The sequence below is a fragment of the Leguminivora glycinivorella genome, chromosome Z, assembly GCF_023078275.1.
Source record: "Leguminivora glycinivorella isolate SPB_JAAS2020 chromosome Z, LegGlyc_1.1, whole genome shotgun sequence".
Taxonomy (NCBI): domain Eukaryota; kingdom Metazoa; phylum Arthropoda; class Insecta; order Lepidoptera; family Tortricidae; genus Leguminivora; species Leguminivora glycinivorella.
The window spans coordinates 31,802,609-31,821,457 of record NC_062998.1 but is presented as its reverse complement, the minus strand read 5'-3'; the positions used below and the strand labels follow the sequence as shown (position 1 = coordinate 31,821,457).

The 18,849-nt window shown below is 35.0% G+C and overlaps 2 protein-coding genes across 2 annotated transcripts in view; one reads left to right on the top strand and one right to left on the bottom strand.

Moving 5' to 3' along the window:
* The first annotated feature begins 10,001 nt into the window (after window positions 1–10,001).
* On the top strand, window positions 10,002–11,002 carry LOC125241476. The gene is made up of 2 exons (XM_048149987.1): window positions 10,002–10,138; window positions 10,420–11,002. The coding sequence occupies exons 1-2, from the start codon at window positions 10,121–10,123 to the stop codon at window positions 10,939–10,941; spliced, it is 540 nt and encodes a 179-aa protein (XP_048005944.1). The 5' UTR covers window positions 10,002–10,120; the 3' UTR covers window positions 10,942–11,002.
* Window positions 11,003–11,527: 525 nt separating this feature from the next.
* Window positions 11,528–18,849, bottom strand: part of LOC125240453 (basement membrane-specific heparan sulfate proteoglycan core protein-like) — a 205,089-nt gene continuing 197,767 nt past the window's right edge. Inside the window, 3 exon segments of the mRNA XM_048148348.1 lie at window positions 11,528–13,109; window positions 15,080–15,230; window positions 17,564–17,681. Coding sequence (XP_048004305.1) covers window positions 13,097–13,109; window positions 15,080–15,230; window positions 17,564–17,681 — 282 coding nt within the window. The 3' untranslated portion in view covers window positions 11,528–13,096.

Sequence of the window (18,849 nt, the reverse complement as noted above, 5' to 3'; positions counted from 1 at the left end):
AACCATACACAGGCTGGTACCGACTCCAAAAATAATTGATTTGTTTATAATTTGGATGTTTAGCTTATTGCAATACGATAAGAAATCTGAATTGAAAGGTTTATTATTTTTGGCTTTTTAGTTTCTCCGTGTTTTGTAACGCGCTTATTTTTGAAGGCGGTTTTATTTTTTGTTAAAAAGTTTATTTATTTGTTGATTTTTAGTGGTTCCTAGTGATATTATATGTATCCGTCCGAATACATGTACAGTAGTGAAAGAATTATCCTTTAACTCCTAACCATTGAGGAGTTGACCTTCCATCATCAGCTCAGCCACATAAAATTATTACCATTAGACGTAAATACTGGTGTACCTTTGAAAAATAGACTAAAAACATTACATGTGCCTATAACATTTGAAGAGTTCCCTCGATTTCTCCAGGATCCCATCATCAGACCCTGACTTGGTGCCAATGGGACCATCTCGGGGTTATACCGGTTCGATCAAAAAAAAATTTTGAAAATCGGTCCACGATTCTAGGAGATATCGAGTAACATACATACAAAAAATAAATAAAAAAAAAAAAAAAACATTCAGTCGAATTGAGAACCTCCTCCTTTTTTGAAGTCGGTTAAAAATGATACAGTTTTCTATGGTTCCATTTCTTCGAAAGCCCAACATGTAATTTTAGCTCGAGTTTTCAAACTACGTATTTTGTTACTATTTGATTAAGTACTTACTAATGAATTACAAATTAAGTTGAAACTGTAGGTGCCCTAAGTCTTCATATTATAAAACCGCCTTCAAAAATAAGCGCGTTACAAAACACGGAGAAACTAAAAAGCCAAAAATAATAAACCTTTCAATTCAGATTTCTTATCGTATTGCAATAAGCTAAACATCCAAATTATAAACAAATCAATTATTTTTGTAGTCGGTACCAGACCTGTTCGTCGCCTTGCTATTGCCTGTTTGCCTGCCCCACCCAACCATACACAGGCTGGTACCGACTCCAAAAATAATTGATTTGTTTATAATTTGGATGTTTAGCTTATTGCAATACGATAAGAAATCTGAATTGAAAGGTTTATTATTTTTGGCTTTTTAGTTTCTCCGTGTTTTGTAACGCGCTTATTTTTGAAGGCGGTTTTATTTTTTGTTAAAAAGTTTATTTATTTGTTGATTTTTAGTGGTTCCTAGTGATATTATATGTATCAGTCCGAATACATGTACAGTAGTGAAAGAATTATCCTTTAACTCCTAACCATTGAGGAGTTGACCTTCCATCATCAGCTCAGTTGATTTTTAGTGGTTCCTAGTGATATTATATGTATCAGTCCGAATACATGTACAGTAGTGAAAGAATTATCCTTAAACTCCTAACCATTGAGGAGTTGACCTTCCATCATCAGCTCGGCCACATAAAATTATTACCATCAGACGTAAATACTGGTGTACCTTTGAAAAATAGACTAAAAACATTACATGTGCCTATAACATTTGAAGAGTTCCCTCGATTTCTCCAGGATCCCATCATCAGACCCTGACTTGGTGCCAATGGGACCATCTCGGGGTTATACCGGTTCGATCAAAAAAAATTTTGAAAATCGGTCCACGATTCTCGGAGATATCGAGTAACATACATACAAAAAAAAAATAAAAAAAAAATTCAGTCGAATTGAGAACCTCCTCCTTTTTTGAAGTCGGTTAAAAATACTCCCATATTATGGCTTATTATTAGTTGAATATATATATATATATTATTAGTAAGTTATTACACATATAAGGGCTGTTGGGTCCAAATACGAGTTAACTGTGAGTGGCACAGCACTCGGTGGTTTTAAATGAATAAGATTGTAGCCACGGGGTTGGCCCACTTCCGTCTTTCCGTCGCGAGCCTTCAAGACGAATCCTGTTTAACATTACAAACCTACTTACATTCTTTGAAGTAGAAAATCCGCGTCTATATCTTTTTGTAAAGAGAAAAACGTAATAACAGGATTGCCCTTTGTTTGTTAGCGGGGAATCGAGGTTCAGCTATGCAATATCAGAAGGCGTTTCGATCGTGTTGTATGTAAAGAAGATAGACCTACTTATGAACATAATTTTAATAATACAAGTTAATATAGGTACACGGTGTAACACTAGGGACAGGAAAGATTATAACCACGCAAAAGAAGGAAAAAAACGGTAGGTATATGATTGATTGATTGATTGATTTGATTTATTTGCTAAAATGAAAGCACAGGTACATGCATGCAAATACAGTTTAAAAATCCTTATACTAATATAACAAAATTCTTAAGATAAAAACCAGATTAACATTAAACAGATTTCAAAATACGTCACAGATACAATTTAAAAGATTGAGATGAAAAAAAAATGTCAAATTAATTGAATAAATTAGCAAAATATTCGTCGATTGAGTAATATGGTCTATTTATAAAATATTATTTCACTTTTCTGTCAAATAATTTAATGTCATCACAGTCTCTCAAATCTTTGTGTCAGCTTATTGTAATCCTTGATAGCATTATTACCTAGACTTTTGTTAAAGTGTGCATAACTAGATACAGGTAAAGCTAGTTTATCATTGTTCCTTAGGTTATAATTTTGACTATCCCCAATCGTAGAATAAGATGCTTTATTACGATGGATATACAAACATATACGGTAAAGATACAGCGATACTACAGTCAAAACATTATTATCTATGAACATATCTCTATGTGTGACAGGTACTCTAGAGCAGCGTTCTATGATCCTAAGAGCTTTTTTTTTGTTTCAAAAGGACAGAGTTTATATTGACACCATTTCCCCAAACTTCAATACAATAGCTTATTATACTATCATATCATAACTACTGGACAAACTTTTTAGTGCATAGCATGCACTAGCTAATTTCTTATGAGTTGATGAATATCTTTGTACTTTTTGAATCGTTTACGAATATAGATACAATACATTATAACAAACAATGAATTTGAATCGTTCAATAGAATCAAATTAATACCGCACAAAAAATAAGTACCTTTTAGAGTAAGAGAACCAACTATAAATTTGATACTGGCTTTAAAATCTGTACGTAAATAGGTACGCGGACACTCAAAAAAGCCTGACCTATAGAAGAGTGATTTTGACTGTTGCTTAGGTAGGTACATATTTAGGTACCTACGCATTTAACAATCGAGTATTTTTACTTTTTATTAATTTTAGGCCGTTTTCACATTATCCGATCCGATATCAGACGTCGGAAGGATTTCAATAGAAAAAATCCAAGATGGCGCCTGTAATGTATGGGATATTGGTCCGACATCCGATATCGGATCGGATAATGTGAAAACGCAGTAAGACGCTGCACGACCGAAAATGCTAAAATGGAAAGGAGAACAATTTTGTCATCGGTGTAAGTAATATGATAACTTGTGAGATACCTACCTACATTGTATTTTCATGCGATTGCCTAGGCAGTCCATTTTCTTTAAAACATGAAATATTTTTAGGGTTCCGTAGTCAAATAGGAACCCTTATAGTTTCGCCATGTCGGTCTGTCCGTCCGTCCGTCCGTCCGTCCGCGGATAATCTCAGTAACCGTTAGCACTAGAAAGCTGAAATTTGGTACCAATATGTATATCAATCACGCCAACAAAGTGCAAAAATAAAAAATGGGAAAAAATGTTTTATTAGGGTACTCCCCCTACATGTAAAGTGGGAGCTGATTTTTTTTCATTCCAACCCCAACGTGTGATATATTGTTGGATAGGTATTTAAAAATGAATAAGGGTTTACTAAGATCGTTTTTTGATAATATTAATATTTTTGGAAATAATCGCTCCTAAAGGAAAAAAAAGTGCGTCCCCCCCCTCTAACTTTTGAACCATATGTTTAAAAAATATGAAAAAAATCACAAAAGTAGAACTTTATAAAGACTTTCTAGGAAAATTGTTTTGAACTTGATAGGTTCAGTAGTTTTTGAGAAAAATACGGAAAACTACGGAACCCTACACTGAGCGTGGCCCGACACGCTCTTGGCCAGTTTTTCATATTGATATGGTCGCTATAAGTAATATGTTATTAGGTTAGCTATAGGTAAACTACGTAATAACTTATGGCAGAAGGTTCTTTAAGTAGGGACTGAATAAATTAACCGACTTGGTATTACAGGGATCTCAACTCTTTTTACGCAAGAAGAACTGAGTTGCGAAGACTTGGTGTTTTTACAAGTTTTGTTTTTGATGGGATCTCATTTCTTTTTGTAGACTCTCTGTAGATAGTCCAACTTTTTTCCTTCTTTCCTATTTATTAGCTTAATATACATTATACATTTGAACCTCCTCATACTCGCCCTAATAGGTATAATTATGGCCCTGGGGCTGGGGCATAACATAACAGAGTCAGAAAACCCGACTTTAAATAAGAACGTGAGCGTAGCAAACGCGAAATTTTTACTAAGTATGTAAGTAAAAAATGCATTCTGTTTACCATTTGCATTTATTTCTTTCTGTCCAACAAATAAAAGACATTTGGCAGAACCAGTAAACACGAGCGTCGATCGCGAATTTTTTTCCTATTATTGACTCAATTTATCAAGACTCAACCCGCTAGTGGAGAGGAAGGGGGGGGATTCTATAAAAGCCCTTGTCTTTCATAGGCCAAATGTACTTATAGGTCCAGTAACTCTGTCAGGATGCCCACTTCGGTGTTTTTTTCAGTTGGTCCCTTCGGTTTCCTAGTGCTCATCATCACGCTTACGCTCCTTTGACTCTGTGAGACGTTTTGCGCCTTCGGCGGCTTTAGCTTTATGGAGAACTCCACTTCAGACTGTATTTTAGACTGGATTACGACGTAACTTTATTTGATGTAAAGCAACACCACATAATTGATACAATTTCAATAGATTATTGTCTTTCAAAGGTTTGTCAATTACTAAATTCCTCATTTCATGGCACCTTAGCAGCAGCAAGCGCCTTATGAATGTTGTACACTGCGACATTTTGTTACATCGTTCCACAATCACTTCAATATCTGAATTAATTCCTGACACCTCTCGCTATTTTGAAATATGTGCGCGCCCACGCAATGTAAGTAATACTTTTTGTTTGATTTTTTTCACATGTAGGTACGATACGATTTTGGCGGCCCCCTTACCATTTGGCGCATAGAGGGGTCGCTCCACTTGCTCTAACCTTAATCAGCTACACATTCTTTCACCTTAACCCATTGCAAATTAGTTGAAAAAATGTAGACATATTTATGATCTCGACTGTACCTACTATTAACGACTGCAATACAAGTTTTTTTCACATTTGAACATAATATATAGATACGTATTTAGGTATTTCATTGTACTTTACAACACACTGATTTATTCACTGTAATTACTGCACATGTAACTTTGTGTTCTCATATATTTGTATATGGGTTTACGAAGTTATGCGGTTGGTGGATGTAGAATTTCAATTTACTTGTTTTAAAGAGCGTAGCCGTGTTTGCATAGAAAATCGGCCCTTTCGCCAAATGTTCACTGTAATTTTTTTTTAAAGAGCTCTCGTGACAAATATTATTTACTGTAAGTTTGAGGTTTCTATCTTTTTTATTTTCTGAGATATGATTTTTTTATTAATTTACATAATATCCATTTTTTTCAACATTGGCTAATGCGATTCACTTGAACTTTTGGGACAATAATATACATGTAATGACTCACATGTTCTAGCAATAATATTTAATAGTGCCGAAAAAAATCTTGGCTTAAAGTAAGAAACAAATCTTCAGTATTTTTTTCTCGCTTTTTAGAAAAGCGACACCTATAGTTCTTTGTCAAGTAATTGCTTATATAAAGGCCCGCAATATATATTTTTTTCAAAATAATCCAGGAGGTACTTCATACTAGAAAATGGAATAATAAAGGATACTACCCATACCGCAAACGAGCTACACAGTAAATAGGTGAATTTTAGTCGCAAACCTCTTTATTATTAACAATATTGGTACTGGAAGATTGCATTCATAAAGGTATTACGACTAAAATTCACCTATTTACTGTGTAGCTCGTTTGCGGTATGGGTAGTATCCTTTATTATTCCATTTTCTAGTATGAAGTACCTACTGGATTATTTTGAAAAAAAATATATGTTGCAGGCCTTTATATAAGCAATTACTTGACAAAGAACTGTAGGTGTCGCTTTTCTAAAAAGCGAGAAAAAAAATACTGAAGTTTTGTTTCCTACTTTAAGCCAAGATTTTTTTCGGCACTATTAAATATTATTGCTAGAACATGTGAGTCATTACATGTAGGTATATTATTGTCCCAAAAGTTCAAGTGAATCGCATTAGCCAATGTTGAAAAAAATGGATATTATGTAAATTAATAAAAAAATCATATCTCAGAAAATAAAAAAGATAGAAACCTCAAACTTACAGTAAATAATATTTGTCATGAGAGCTCTTTAAAAAAAAATTACAGTGAACATTTGGCGAAAGGGCCGATTTTCTATGCAAACACGGCTACGCTCTTTTTGTTGTACTGGCAAGGGCGCGCCCTCATATCTATTTACATACATAAAGTCGCGCCTGTATTCCCAAACAGGATAGGCTGAGCACACGAAACTGCACGTTTCAGTGCCACTGTTGGCAAATTATTAAGGGGTTGTCAGCCTATTCGCCCACACTACAAATGAACCTATATCATATCCCATAATTGACTTCTACGACTCCCATGTGAGGAAATGGGGTAGTGAGATTTTTTAACCCATCACCACAGCGGGCATCTGTATAAACTTATTTATTATTACATAGACAGGTACACTGATTGAATCAATCACTGCAAACATAACTCGGTAATCCCATACATTGATATGAGATTACTAAGTTATTTGTGCAATTAGTGTATCTGAAAACCTGGACTAAAATTGCAACATTTTAAATTTTTTGTGTGACCTATTACACTAAAAACTAACTGTTTTCTAAATTTGAAGCTTTCCAGTGTGTGTCTGTTTGTTTGTCCATCTTTCACGACAAAACGGAGCGATGAATTGACGTGAATTTTGTAAGTGGAGATAGTTGAAGGGATGGAGAGTGACATAGGCTACTTTTTGTCTCTTTCTAACGCGCGCGAAGCCGCGGGCAAAAGATAGTCGTTACATATTTTGAACATGCTGAAGAACTGTTCAAAATATGTAATGATTTACATGACAGCCAGGGCTGTTAATGCTGCTGCCTATTGGGCATCTACTGTATAATAAAGGAACCTCGACACGATAAGAAGAAGAAGAACGATTTACATTAAAAAGGTATAACATTCTAGTCTTCAATATAGTCACTTTTTACTTTTTTTTCTTTTTTTAGTATCGTTTGACTTAATAGCCTAAAAATTTTCTAAAAAATTTGTATTTAAAATACTATTCCAGTGCGTCACGTTCATACAAGCTAAAAACAAGAAAAAAATATTGGACACCTTTTTACAATTCTAGACTATTCTGAGAAAAAGAGAGCGCAAAAAGTAAACATTTTCAAAACATGAGTGTAATCGCTAATCGCTCAAATAATATAAGTAACCACTATAATTATAAAAATTATGATTTTCCGACAGACTAGATTTGTTAATTAAACACGAGAACATAATATTTCATTGACTAATTTTATTATTCAACACTAGATTTTTGTACAATGTATCTTTATTATTTACCTAAGGGATGAGCAGCGTCTCTTGCCTCATCTAAAATCTATATCTTTTTTATAATTAATTAACTGCTCTAGGAATACTTAAATATTATCATAAATTACATTTTTAGTTAAAGGTGCTCAATTTGGTTTCAGTATAATAATATGTGCATCAACTCGACACAGGCAATTCTTTACCTTTGAGACAATTCGCATCGCATACTGCAGCTGACGCGTCAAGTTCGCAAAGAGATATCCCAACGTTCTACAAAATTAGTTCTATGTTTACATATATTTAGAGAGTGTTGATTAACATACCTGTCACTGACACGTATCGCGTCTTTCACACCAAGAATTCACTTTCAATACAAATGGTTTAGAAATGTTCCGAAGCGAGCGGTGAAATATGCCTACTTGAACACAGGGCGGCGCGCGTCCGGTGAGCGCTGAAGCTAGTTCCCGAGTGCGGGAGCTTTTGCTTGCCATGGACTGGACACGATTTATACACCATAAAAGTATGTCTCAACTTACGTATACGGGTCGAACTAGGTTATCAAATATTTTTTATTTAAGTTGTCACACTACTATATATGTATAAATTATAAAAACTGTATCTGTTTCCGTTACAACACCGATGAAAAAGCGATTGTCCACTGGTGGCGGAGCCGGGAATTGGCGGTCGGGGAGGTAAGCCGCGTAAGCTGAACGTGGACTTTTCCGCTTTTTCGTGGACGACCGAAAAGAGTTTGAAGTTTCGACCTGACAAAATTGGCTTGCTTTGCGAACTTGTGCGAGAAAGAAACAACATATGTACTGAATATTTTCGCTCGAACAAGTAAACAAGTAGGTGCCTACTTCGATGCTTGAACGGTGACAAGATAAGTAGTAGATTGTTTCGCAAGGGAGCAAACATTTACGGCTCCAACAAAAAAAGTTAAAGCGCATAGATTAGAAACTCGTATGATAATTGTTAACTTTAATTGATTCCATGATCACTCGACGAATTATTTGACGTTCGCTCTGTCTATGTTGTTCATCCGCTCCTGGCCCTTCAGGCCTAGGACCATCACCATAGATTCGAACCCGGTAAGGGCATGGCTTTATTTGACCCTGAGGTAAAGACGCTACGACTCAAGTACTTACCCACGTATTTTTACAACATGGCAATAATGTGCGTTAGTAATTTATTTTTCACCACACCAACGGGTAAAGGCTTATTTTGCTATTCGAAAACAGATAGCAAAATTGCATTTTATCCACAAGAGTGCACAGTATTTTCATACAAATTTTAACTTGATGTTTTAAGCTAGCTGATAGAATTTATTTATAAATGATGATTTTTAATTATAAATATTGAATAAATCGATGGATTTCATTTAGTTTAATGTTTTGTAGTCAGTATTTTGTTCGTGTTGGTGTGGTGAAAAATTTTGTGTTTCACTCGGTGGCAAAGTTTGTTTAACCTTCGTGCCTTGAAACCCTCGCAACGCTCAAGATTCCACTTTTTGAACCACTCGCTACGCTCGCGGTTCAATATTGGAATCTTTCGCTTGCTCGGATATCAATATTGGCACGTGCGGTTAAACAACCACTTTGCCCCCGTGTAAAACAAATAACTATTTATAGTCGATACGCTACGCAGTGTGTAGGTACTCTTACTCCTATTGTCTGCATGTAAATAGTTGTACCTATTATGTTTTCAGAGAATCGATTATACGTATTAGATGCCTTATAATAGAGCAAGAGCCTGGAGCCGCCAGAACTTCCTATTTTTAACAAGAATTAAACTTTAAGATAATGTAGATCGACGTTTAATGCCTGCATAATTAGATAGTTCAGCCCGACGGCCAAAAACTGACTTTTAAGCTATAAAGTTGTTTTTTAAACTTACTTTCCTTGAATTTTCAAGGCCGATTTTAAGATATAATGTTAGATAATACAACTAACACATTTTTACATAAAAATCAGTCTTAAAAACATTGTCTTATTATTATCACTTTGGCATTTGTTGTACCTACCTAACTTTAACATGGAGAAGCCTGGCTGAGGCAATAGTGTAGTGGTGCAGCAGTAAATCTATTTAGTATAATAGCAATAAGTCTATTTTTTTGTTCATAATACAGGCAGGTAATGTATTAGTTCATAATACATCGAACGTTTTAACTCAGTATGACAGACGGTTTGATGCAACCGACCCGTAGTGACTAAGTTTAGTAATCAGAAAAAATTCCGATTAATATTTTATTGCTAGGTATTCTGCCAATTTCATGGTTGAGCTGAACATTTTATATTTACTTTCTGAGCATTATGGTATTTTTAATCAGGCATCAAAATGGTTATCAAAGTTATTCACAATCATTACAGTTAAACCTGTCATTTCAATATTTGAACGCTAACAATGGGTAAACTTTAATGACAAAAAAAACGTTATTTTGTCCTTAAATAAGAAGATTAATAACGTACTTGAAAGAAATCTATAATGGCTCATTTAATGAACGTAGGTAACATTGGGTTTATTCACGCATACTTAGGGCCACTTGCACCAACGAAACTGGAGGGTTAACCAGAGGGTTAACCCACCATTTTGTATGGAATGACAGATGACAGCCCACTAACCCTGAGTTAAGTGGTTGGTGCAATTGGGCCTTTAGAGGAGGATTTCCTCAGTGTTAATCTAGACATTCTAGAACATCATTTAAATGTTGTGTAGGTAATAATAGTGTATATAATCTCTCACAGAATATTAACATGTTCTATTATTGCTGTATCAAATTCCAGGTGTGGATCTTAAAAAGCATTGTAGTGGTGCATTTCGCTACTGCTCTCAGAGTTCTGCCTCACCCCAGTAGGTTGAATGAACAACCTCAGGCATCAAATGCTCCATCAGATGTACGTAGAACTAATATGATTGAAAAACTGTTATTAGAAACTTTCAATCAAGATAAGAAGAAGGCGGTAGAGCATGCTAAGCCACAAAGCATTCGACCACCGGAAACAGTTAGACAGGCTGCGATTTCGTCGCATGTGTTAGCAAAACAGCAGGTGGAAGAACAGGAACTGGATAAAGTGGCGCGGCATAACCCAAAATCTGAACTGTTGGGGAAACCGTACGTAGAAACGAAAGGAAGAAATGATTACCTCGTTATTCAAAGCCACAGTCTGGATCCATTCGTTACAGTAATACCGAACAGCATATATTATGACGTAGAAAAAAAATGCGTCAATTGGTTAGACGCTTGTAGTCTAAAAGGCATCAGAGAGCACTTATTACAAAGAGTTCAAGACGCATCTGCACAATGATGTAAATAATCGCAAAACATAATTCTTTATCAAGAATGAACATCTACATTACATTCAGTTGCGTAAAGTTGTTGAAGAGACTAGGAAGTGACCAATAATAGTACTACCTACATTACGATACAAGTGCGAAAAAAAGGAAGTTACAAAACGAGTGGCGATAGATTCGCCTTCGGTCGTGTTTTAAATCGACACGGGTTACGAATTTCCTTTTCGCGCGTGTATCGTACGACGTTTTTTCAGTACAGATGGCCCTTTGAAGTTTCGACCTGACAAGAAATGAACCACATTTCGCACTGGTGCGTAAAAAAAGCACCATCTGTACTGAAAAAAGATTTTTTTTGTGAAATATGCAAGTTCATCTATAACAGTAGGTACCATACCACAACCACCACACTTCATCTTGTAGGTTTGAAAGAAACTTTCCTGTCCTCCGGCCAGAAAGCGTCAAATTTCTTGCTGCCGCGCTAACGAAACTACCGCTTCCCGGCTCCGCCGTCAAACAGAAAAATAGTACTCAACATACCTTGGTCCATAAATAAGAATTCCTCAGATCACATTACGGGGGGATTAATAAAAAACTATAAGATACACTGTATTATTTATTTGTTAGTTGCATTCGTTATCTTAACATCCATAAACAAGACGATCAGCATCAGAATTTAGTTCTGTAATTAATTACACATGTATATAGCTTATTTAAATATGTTCAGTGCTCATATATATTTTGTAAACGTACATATTTAATGTTAATTATATTTAACACAACATTTCCTCGATCTCAACAGTTTAACATTCTGTCGATATCCACACGTAATATTAAACTTATTTAATAGTGCAACCATCACTGGAGATGTAAAATTAAGTTAAATGCCATCACAATTAATATAGTTACAAAACAGCTTAAACTTAGAATATTCGTTGTTCTAGACAGCGAAGGAGAAATAGATTTACTCGTTATTTACTTATATCTATTGTATTAAAATGCAACAAAATGGCAGTGTCAAATAAAAATGAAGGAACAAACTATCAATTTTGGCACAATCTTTTCATTACAACGTTGGAAGCTGATAAAGTATAATAATGATTAAATAAATGGTAAAGTTGTACTTATACACATTAAAGTAAATTATAAATAGGGTACTCGGACACTGATTGGTCGCCTATTGCCAACTGATGACTGGAGTCACTTTTGATACTTAAACTTCTATCAGTACCTAAGTGTTAAAGTTACGTTAGACAACTAAACTAACACATAAAATTGAGAATATTGAATATTTTCCTATCTACATATCAATATATAATGATTTATTAAAATCTTATGGCACCAAATCGTCGTGCTTCTATAAGCACCCATGATATGATAGGATTCACCATCATAAACATTAAGCAATAAGTATTTAATTAATAGTTTACATACATTTTCATTAACCATTAACGATTTAACTAAGCTAGCAGTATTGTCCTGAAAAGTTCAATATAATTAGTTCTATACATGTTTAACCATGAACAATACTACCTATTTCAAGAGCTATCGATTGTCTGTAGGTATCATTCACTCACATTCGCAGCTCAAAGTCGATCGTTTATTTCTTCGTTCGTGTTTCCAACAAAAACTAAGAACACCGACAGTCTCTGGTAGTACTGTATCAAAGTCTAGAATTTGCATTGACATCAATTTACAAAATAATTAAAAATTACTTAGGAGACGAAGCATCGTTTATCGTTACAAACAACTAGCCGCTTATAATTCATTGTGTCTGGCAGACCTAGCATATTCCACGAATATAAAAGGATTTTCATTATAATATTATTCAAAAGACAATAGATCGTATGTTTATTATACATATTACATATACCTACATATTGACGAAATGTTTTCATATTTACGTTAACTCATTGTAAACAACAAGTAGGTAATATAATAATACATTTGAACTACACGAGGGTTTGTTTGATCTGCAATTGATAAATATTGTAATGGTTGGGTCCGGAAAATTAATCAGTTTTATCCTCTTTTGCTAACGAAAATCTAAAAATACGGCGCTATGCAGACTTGAGAAAAAAATTAAAACTAGAGTAATTTATTACATCTATCAGTATCCCTAAAATTCGTGGAATTGTGGCGAATAGTGTAAACGCCGCTCATTTATGTCTCCTAAGGGCGCCTGCTGTAAATAAAAAAAACATTGGTCAGTACTACGTCAATACATATACCGCCGCCCTGCTGACCCTGAATATAAACTCAATGGTCGCGGGTTGAATTCTGCTGTTTTTATGAATATGATGGTTTGAGTCCATAGATATAAGGCCACGGTGTGTGACTATCGGATTGCAACTGCCATAGTTGGACTAATATTGAATAGCGATAGAGACACACAAATACGAATGATGTACTGACAGGAAAATGTCTCCTCGGGTCACGGGTGTTTTCTATGTAAACTAGTATGTACATATATTATATATTGGGACGCCTTACACAGATCAACTTAGCCCCAAACTAAGCAAAGCTTGTACTATGGGTGCTAAGCGTCGATATACCTACTTAAATAGATAAATACATACGTATATACATAAAAAACATCCATGACAGGAACAAATATCTGTGCTCATCACACAAATAAATGTCCTTACCGGGATTCGAACCCAGGACCGCGGCTTAGCAGGCAGGGTCACTACCGACTGAGCCAGACCGGTCGTCAAGTCACATAAGTTTAGAGTACACAACAACATCAACAATGGATAAACCTACCTGCTTCAGTCGTTGCATGAGTACCTACACATGCTCAGCTTACAAATGGTAGAGGAAGGAAGGTATGATAGTCAATTGAAGGAAAAAGTTCGGACTTAATGCTAATTTTGCATTGAAATAAAATCGAGGAGGAGGAGATTCGAACACGTCGATTTCTTCGAAGTAAGGATATACGTCGGGGAAGATGGAACTGTGTATCCAAGCCGCGTGAAAAATGTTACAATGAAGAAATGTATTAGTACAAAGAGGTATTTTAGGTTCACGTTAGTCCGAAATTAGGTTATAGTAGTTACTTATTTAAAGGAATACCTATCCGTCAAAATGGTTTCAAAACCAACAGAGTTATCTAAAATCTTATTCAATTATACACCGTGTTTCACTTAACACTAAAAACCTGAAAACAGTTTGTTCAGAATCGAGAGTAGAATCGATTGAGCTATATCTTGATGGGGGTAGGTAATATTTTTTGTTTAATTTGTATTATTAGTTATTTTTTACGTGCCCATTCTATTGTGTTCGTAATGCGACATTGTGCATATCGCATTGCTAGAGGTTGCTTACCTTTTTCAGTATTTAGGGGTGTTAATACTGGCTGGTTACTTGGACGATACTTTCTCCGTTACGAGTTTGACGTTGTTTGTCAGTTTAATCTTAATGTTTATCATAAGTCATAACAAATTGAACTCGTACCTAATTACAACTTTGTCATTTTGAATGTTGGGTTTAAATTTGCTTACCGCGATTACCTGTCCAATTTGAAGTTTACTGTGACAAAGCTTTAAAGTGTTTTAGAGTGACATCTTAGCTGTCTATTGGTCAACCTTATGTCGTTGCAGTAACGTACACAAATAAATAGTTTTAAGGTTTATGATGGTAGTTAGCAATTATTTTAATGAGCGTAGAGTTAAAAGTCGAGTAGAGCTGTACAGAAAATTAAAAATTCAATTAAAAAAAAAGTAAACATCAGATTTAAATACGAATACTCTAGATGAGTTTAAAAAAATAAAAATCAGTTGGGGTGTCTGAGGTTTTGAGTGATACCGGAAACACGTTGTATAACTGCACGTGACTTGCGCATAAACTTTTATTTTTGCCTTAAAGAGTACTTAAATGTCAGACAATGTTGTTTTCATCCTGAATAACGTCATTCAGAGATAATTATAGATTAACATGGCTGATGTTGTTTTTGCCTGATTAAGTGATTAAGTAAAACTATACTACTACCTAATTTAAAAATACGTTTTGCGGTTTAAAGTCATAATAAAATATTGTGATATTTTTCGGTTAATTTGACAGTAATGAATAATATAAGACAAACTTTAAACAAGAGTCAAGTAACCTATTTGTTTTTAATTAAAAATGAGTTATAAAATAGTTGTGAGTACTTACTCCTTGCATCGTTGGGTGTTGCGTCCGGCCACGGCGGCCGTGTCCAGGTTGACGGTGTACCTCTGCTGGTAGTTCTTGGTGAGCTCGATCGACTCGAAGCAGCCCGTCATACCGGGGTAGTGCCACTTGTTCAGCGCGTCGGGTATACCTCCTGTAATACGGATCACATTTTAAAACATTTTATCACATTTTATCTGATGAGACTGCTCAAGTTCCTAGTTAGCAAAAAAGATAAGGATAGTTGTAATAAAAACTATGATCTATTATTTTCTTTATGTAAAATATTACCGGTTGATAAGAAAGTGACATATTTAGTAGGATTAGAATATTACTTTCAAGATTGCTATAAACTAACGGTAACAAATAAGTATAATACAAAAAGCGTCAGAGAAAAACGATTAATACAGCCGAAGGTAAATAATTATTATGGAGAGAGAATGTCCCAATACGTAGTACCTAACACTTTTAATAAAATTAGTATATTGAGACAAACGCCTAAATTGTCTAAAACAATGCTTAAGTCGAAACCGAGGTCTTCTCTCCTCGATAACAAGCCAAGGTCAACAGGGTGGCTAGCCGAATGGCACAATAGCTCACGAAACGCTCACGAAACGAAGCGCTAGTAGATATCTATCTCTATCGCGCTTGCGTATTGGCGCGACAGAGCCAGCGGCGTATCGCTTTCGTTTGGCGTCGGAGAAATGCCATTCGGCTGCGGGGCCTGGTGCAAGCTATTAGTAACGTAAACATAACAGCCGACGAGAACGCCGCACGCATGTTATCGAGGAGTGAGTACCTACCTTATCATTGTTTAATTGATTTAGCCTACGCGTAAGTTCCTATAGTATGTATGTAATTATGTAAATAGGTTAAGATATACAATTTAAGATTGTTTAAAAAATGAGCGCATCTTGCCATTAAACGTAACAGTTTGGCAAGTTAATTCATGTACAAAATTAGTTTAAGTCGTTTTTTTTTTCAAAATAAATAAAAAAAAAATCATTCGATTTCATGAAACTCGTTCAAATATCTCCACACTAGCGCTTTAAATTCTATTAAAAGAATTGAAAAATAGTGGTCATTACCACTAGTTTTAAAATTACTAGCTGTCCTTTTTCAAAAATAGCATTCCGTCGTTTTCCACAGACATTCGAACGGCGAATTCGTGCGTTCGAAATTCAAATCGATCCCCTGGGGGCCGATTTTTGAGTCTCACGCGTTCGAATTCAGGAAATTGTTACTGAAAATAATAAGCAAGTCACCGTTTTCAACCGGTATTTTAGTGACAAAATCCCGTATGCGAGATTCAAAAATCGCCCCCCTGAGCGATTGAATATTTACCATATCTTAATAGTTATTATTTACGAGTATCATCATCCTCCTTGCGTTATCCCGGCATTTGCCATGGCTCATGGGAGCCTGGGGTCCGCTTTGACAACTAATGCCAAGATTTGGCGTAGGCTCTAGTTTTTACAAAAGCGACTGCCATCTGTTTTTCCAACCCGAATGTTAACTAGGCTTTATTGGAATTAGTCCGGTTTCCTCGCGATGTTTTCCTTCAACGAAAAGCGACTGGCAAATATCAAATGAAATTTCGCACATAAGTTCCGAAAAACTCAACCGGGGTTCGAACCTGCGACCGTCCTGATCGAAAGTTGCACGATATTACCGCTAGGCTACCAGCGCTTCTTCATTATCTGAGTTATTTATATCCACCTTTAATTAAGAAACTTTAGTTTAGTTATACAAAGTGATATAAACTTCGGCCAATATTAGTGTAAACTGCTTAGTAGGTAATAATATTTTATATAGTTACCTATGTGTCAATAGTTTTCCTACAAGTCATTTAAACGTTTATTTTTGTTATATGCGTAGTTAAAAAACGGCGCAATACAATTATTAGATAACTTTTACGAAAAGAAGGAATTAAAAACGAGTGACGATAATTTAAATCGACACTAGTTACGACTTCGAACATGTATCGTCAAATGTATGTATAATTTAAGACATAACTAGCTTTTGCCCGTGGCTTCGCTCGCAAGTTGCGGAATGCTCCATACAAACTTCCAATCCCTATTTCAGGAAAGTAGGGGGTTAGAAAGAGACAACAAATAGCCAATGTCACTCTCCAACCCTTAAACTATCTCCACTTAAAAATCACGTCAATTCGTCACTCCGTTTTGTCGTGGAAGACGGACAAACAAACAGACACACATACTTTCGGGTAATTCCATGTAACAGAGTAATGTAAGTGACCAATTATTTGCATGTTTTTTTATTCATGGTGCTAATTTAAATATCAATATATCTAAGGATTAAAAGTAGGCTTATCTAGAGATAAATTAAGACTTCAATTTGCATCATAAATAAAAAAACATGCAATGAAGTGGTCACTTACATTACAGTTACGTGGAATTGCCCTTCCCATTTATAATATTATTATAGTGTATAGTATGAATTACTGTAAAAATATATTTGACTCACCAATATATATGTTGGAGTCTGCACTCATGACGCCGGTCAATCCCGGATAGGTTTGAGTTTGTCTCCTTTCTTCGACGTTCAGTTCTATTTGTTTATTTTGATATATTCTAACTGCGATCTGTGGAGGAAATCGAACTAGTATGTAGTGCGACAATGGTTTATTTTCGTATTTGCCCGGAAACGTTCATATTTTGTCATGCTAGTTCAGTCAATGTTACTACATATTGTACTGAGACTGACTGAAATAGCATGACACGTTCGTACGTTTCCGTAACAATACGAAGGCAAATCTTTTCGCACTACATCTGTAAAAAAAAAAAAAAATTTAATCTGTTTATTTCTAAGAAACGTACATGCATTTATAATATAGGTACTTAACTGCTAATCTTAAATTGAAAAGATTATTTGAGTTAAGGAGTCTAGTTACATATGAATTGTTATTTATTTTATTTATACATAATTAAGTTTTTTCGTAAGTACATATGTATCTGGAAAATAAATATGTGTGAAAGTTTTATACATGAATTCAAATAAATAATGTTCGCCATTGGAATGCCAAAAACAACGCTAGGTTTATTAAGTATTTTTGACACTTTCAAGTAGTAAGTAAGTAAGGTACAGCGGGACAAATCTCTACTGGGAGGCAAATGTAACTGGTCCATTTTTTCCATGTTTTACAATGTTTGCATTATTAAATAGAGTGCCCACCGATTATTGGGACCGTGCGCGACGACACGCCACGTGACAGGTGACCATTATGGACAATATTGTCGCCGCTGTTAAGCGAGAAGTAAGTAAAAATTGTGAAAAAATTAATGAAATCTTGTGTTATTTTACTATATTAGACAATTTTGGACGACGGTGGTTACAACATTATCGCCAATAACATTAAAATTGTTGTTTTCAGTGAGAAATTAACAAACTGGTGACTAAAATGGTGACGAAATCATTTTCCAACCTAAGACGATGAATAAAGACAAGAAATTGGTGCTAGCTGGGCATTTTCTAGAGATTGAAGACTTTTTTACACCATTTGTACCTACCTATGTGCAATAAAGTATAAATAAATCATTGGCTTTTGAAATAGTTGATCAGTTCACTGCTATCCTGTCATTTTCATAGGCTAACTACTTATAGGTATTATATAAGTATCATTGCAGGGTACAGGGTTTATTGTAAAATAAAAACAAACTAGCTATAATAACGTTTAATTATAATATACATTACATAAACTTGTTTCATTTACTTGAAAATATTGGAGGTTTACCAGATATCACATCAAATAC